General features: G+C 45.3%; 1 protein-coding gene across 1 annotated transcript in view; it reads right to left on the bottom strand.

The window, feature by feature from the left end:
• The window catches only part of cop1 (COP1 E3 ubiquitin ligase), a 99,267-nt gene extending 95,111 nt beyond the window's left edge, over positions 1–4,156 (bottom strand). Inside the window, exon 1 of the mRNA XM_043698537.1 lies at positions 4,134–4,156. Within this exon, the coding sequence (XP_043554472.1) occupies positions 4,134–4,156 (23 nt within the window). The remainder of the gene's footprint in view (positions 1–4,133) is intronic.
• Positions 4,157–4,376: the final 220 nt, after the last annotated feature.

The following is a 4,376-nucleotide window of genomic DNA, read 5'->3' as shown; positions in this document are numbered from 1 at the left end:
TCTTGGGATGGAGGGGCCGGCCTGGCGGGTGGAGCCTGTTGCCGGTGGGTGGGTTCTCGTTGTCAACGGGGGGGTGGAGCCTGTTACCAGGGGGTGGGTTCTCGTTGTCAACGGGGGTGGAGCCTGTTGCCAGTGGGTGGGTTATCGTTGACAACCGGGGGGGTGGAACCTGTTGCCAGGGGGTGGGTCCTCGTTGTCAACGGGGGGCGGAGCCTGTTGCCAGGGGGTGGGTCCTCGTTGTCCCCGGGGTGTGGAGCCTGGTTGTCAGGGGTTACGACCTTTGACACCTCGCTTGTTTGTCAATCTCCTCGTGTTCAAGTTCAACTCCATCAAGTCCCTTGGATGCATTTTTGATCCTCATTTCCTTTGCCTTTCCGACTGTATCACGAACTAATTAGATTGGACAACACCAGGTTATAGTCCAACAGGTTAGATTGGAAGCACTTGCTTTCTGATGAAGGAGCAGCGCTCCGAAAGCTAGTGTGCTTCCAATTAAACCTGTTGGACTATAACCTGGTGTTGTGTGATTTTTAACTTTGTACACCCCAGTCCAACATCGGCATCTCCAAATCATAATTAGATTGCATTAGATTCCCCCTCCCAGTGTGGAAACAGGCCCTTCGCGTCCAACATGTCCACACCGACCCTCCGAGGAGTAACCCACCCAGACCTATTCCCCAACCCTATATTTACCCCTGACTAATGCACCTGACACCATTCCTGATTTAGGCTCCTGCCCGGAACGTTGATTCTCCTGCGCCTGGGATGCTGCCTGATCTGCTGTGGTTTTCCAGCAACACACACTCTCGGCTCTGAGCTCCAGTATTTGCAGTCCTCACTTTCTCCCACCTGGCACTATGGACAATTTAGCATGGCCAGTTCACCGAACCTGCACATCTTTGGGTTGTGAGAGAAAACTGGAGCACCCGGGATTAACCCAGGCAGACGCAGGGAGAATGTGCAAACTCCACACAGTTGCCCGAGGCTGGAATCAATCCCGGGTCCTACGCGCTATGTGGCAGCAGTGCTAATCACTGTGCCACCTCCACGGTGTTCTACTTCCCATTTTCTGATTTGAATCTGACCAATCTAAACATGCACTTTGGTTCCTATCCCCTTGCCATTTCCAGTTTAAAACCTTTCCGATGGACCTAGCAAAGCCCTGTTCTAGCTCTGCCCAGGTACAACAATCCGTTCAGCTTGTACAGGTCCCACCTTGTTCAGAAACAGTCCTAATGCCTCAAAAATCTAAACCCCTCCCTGGCACTCCAGTTTTCCAGCCATGTATTCTTCTGATCTGCATACAAAGATTCAAGATTCAAAAACAGCTTCTTCCCTGTTATCAGATTTTTGAATGGGCCTGTTTAATGTCAATGTTGATCTCTCTCTCACTGCACTTTATCAGCAGCTGTAACCTATTCTGTTAAACTTGTTTTATTCAATCTGTTGGTAAAGCGTGTAAGACAACAATCTTCACGGTACCTCAATATATGTGATACTAATAAATCAAATCAAATATTCCTGCTAGCACGGGACACTGGGAGTAATCCTGAGGTTGGTCTCTTTTGAACTCCTGAGGTCCTGCTTATACTTCTTGCACACATAGATATCAGGGATAGTGTAAGCATCCCTTATGTCCCACATTGTGCGAGAGAAGCACACCACAAGTCTCAGGTCTCTAGTCATGACTTCTCTCTGGATTAAGCTAGTTATTCCCTTTAAGAGAATTTAATTAAGCTTGAGACCTTTCTTTATTTCAAACACTTCTATTCTGCTCGAACGTCCCTACTTTTATTTAAGCTATTATACTTTAAAAACTGTAAGAAAATATTCTACCGGTATCACTAATTGGCTGTAGGGTCCGTAGGGACCATGCCACTTCATAAACTGTATGGACTGAGACTGAGCACCGCACTCAATCTTTCAGCTTCACCCACTCCCTGTCTTATCTAACTCATTATTTTCAACCAGCTGCCCTGGACAGAGTTCAAAAGAGATTTATTGGAATAGTATCAGGAATAAAGGATTTTAGACAAAAAGAAATATTAAAGAGATTGGGCTTATTCTCTAGACAGGGGGGTGAAGAAAGCATTTAGTATGCTAACCTTTAGTGCTCAGTGCATTGAGTATAGGAGTTGGGAAATCATGGTGAGGCCACTTTTGGAATACTGGATGGGTACATGAATAGGAAGGGTTTAGAGGGATGTCGGCTAAATGTTGGCAAATAGGACTAGATTAATTTAGAGTATCTGGTCATCATGGACAAGATGGGCCAGAGGATCTGTTTCTGGGCTGTATGACTCAATGACTCCTTGGAGCAGAGAAGATTAAGAGGTGACCTTATTGAGGTGTTCAGAATTGTTAATAATTTGGACAGACTAAAGAAGGATATTCTGTTTCCACTTAATAGGTCAGTAACAAAGGGACACAATTTCAAGATTGTCAGGAAGACAGCTATGAGTGAGATGAGGAGGAATTTCTTGACTCAATGAGTTGTTAGGATTTAGAATGTGCTGCTTTGGAGAGTGGAGGCAGATTCCAGAAGAGGTTTCAAAAGAGAGCTTGATATATATTTGAAAGGGTTGAATTCAGACAGCCGGAGAGTAGGACTAATTGGATAGCTCTTTCGGGAACATGTACAGACACGAAGAGTCAAATGGTCTCCTTCTGTACTGTAAAATTCTGAATCCATCATTCTGTAACTGGGCAGCACTCTTGTTTCACCAAGCAGCACTCACAGTGCAGCAAGAAGCACTGAGCTTGTCTCTTCTTTATAGGCAATGATGATGGCTATCATGGAGTGGGGGGGAGGGGGGGAGTGGTAATTGGTTGTCAGGGAGTGATGCCTAGTGGTCATGGAGTGGGGGTGGTTGTAAGAGGTGGTGCCTAGTTGTCAGAGGGTGGTAGTGGTTGTCAGTGAGTGGTGCCTGGTTGTCAGAGAGCAGTGTCTGGCTGTCAGGGAGTGGTGCTGTTGTCAGACCCTTACAGCATCCCAGACACCTTCAAAACCATCTCTAGGTAAGCCCTGTCCCATCAACAATAATCAGGAGGGAGTTGGCCTGGGAGTTTAGTCTGTCATGTTACGTGCCACTATCACCATGTGACATGAGGAAAACTTCAAACAAATCCAGCAACTCATTTATGAGGAGCCACATACCACCACCAGCAGCAGAATTATACTGAAACACAATTTGCAACCTCATGGCCCAATATATACCTCGATCTATCATGACCATCAAGCCAGATGATCAGTCTTGGGTCAAGCAGGAGGGCACATAGGAAATAAATGTGTGTGGTCCATTGAGTCTGCTCCACCATTCATTACATTCATAGCTAACCTTGGTTTAAACTTAGCTTCCTACATACTCCTAATATCCCTTAATTTCCTGAGACACCACAAACCTAAATGTCCAAGCCTTAATATACTCAACTGTGAAAAAGCTCCAAAACACTCTGGGACAGAGAAATCTAAAGATTCCTCTCTCTTTGTGCTAAGTAATTTCTCCTCATCTCCAAACTTCTCCAAACCCTCAATCCAAAGAATCTGGCACAGGTTCTAGATTCGCCAGCTGAGGACAACGATGGCTTAGTGTCAATCCTCTCAACCCCACAACCCCCCAACATCTTGGAAATTTAAATGAGATCACATCTCATTCTTTGAGACACTAGGGAATTCCAACTCAATTTAAGGAAGATATTTAATCATTCACCAGATGTGAGCACCACTAGCTGGGCCAATATTTATTCTCATCCGTAGCTGATGTTGAGAATGTGGTGTTGAGCTGCAGTCCATTCGCTGTGGATGGACCAATGATGTTAGGGAGGGAATTCCAGGATTTTGAACCAGCATCACTGAAAAAATGGTGATATATTTCCAAATCAGGATGATGAGTGGTTTGGTGGTGGTAATTTCATATTTTAGCTGCTCTTGTGTTTATAGATGGAAGTGGTCATGGGTTAGGGAGGTGCTGTCTCAGTAGCCTTGGTGAGTTTCTGCAGTGCATCTTGCAGATGGTACACACTGCTAATACTGAGCATCGGGCAGTGGAAGGAGTGGATATGGTACCAATAAAGTGGACTGTTTTGTTCTGGATGGAGTCAGACGTTTTATGCATTATTGGAGCTGCACTCACCCAAGAAGTATGGTGAATACCATTATACTCCTAATTTGTGCCTTTAGATATTGGATCGGCTTTGGGGAAACAGGAGATGAGTTACTCACTTCAGTTTTCTTGGCGTCTGACCTGTTCTTGTTACCACAGTCCTTATATGGCTAGTGTGGCAAAGCTGCTCCTTTAACAAGGTTATGCAGTCCTTGGTATTTTTTTTCAGAGAGGTTGTAAACGATACAGGCTCCAAAAAGTCTAAGTTAAAAA

This window comes from Chiloscyllium plagiosum, chromosome 11 (genome assembly GCF_004010195.1).
Source record: "Chiloscyllium plagiosum isolate BGI_BamShark_2017 chromosome 11, ASM401019v2, whole genome shotgun sequence".
Lineage (NCBI taxonomy): Eukaryota > Metazoa > Chordata > Chondrichthyes > Orectolobiformes > Hemiscylliidae > Chiloscyllium > Chiloscyllium plagiosum.
The sequence above is the reverse complement of the archived record's forward strand: the minus strand, read 5'-3'. Positions and strand labels throughout refer to the sequence as shown.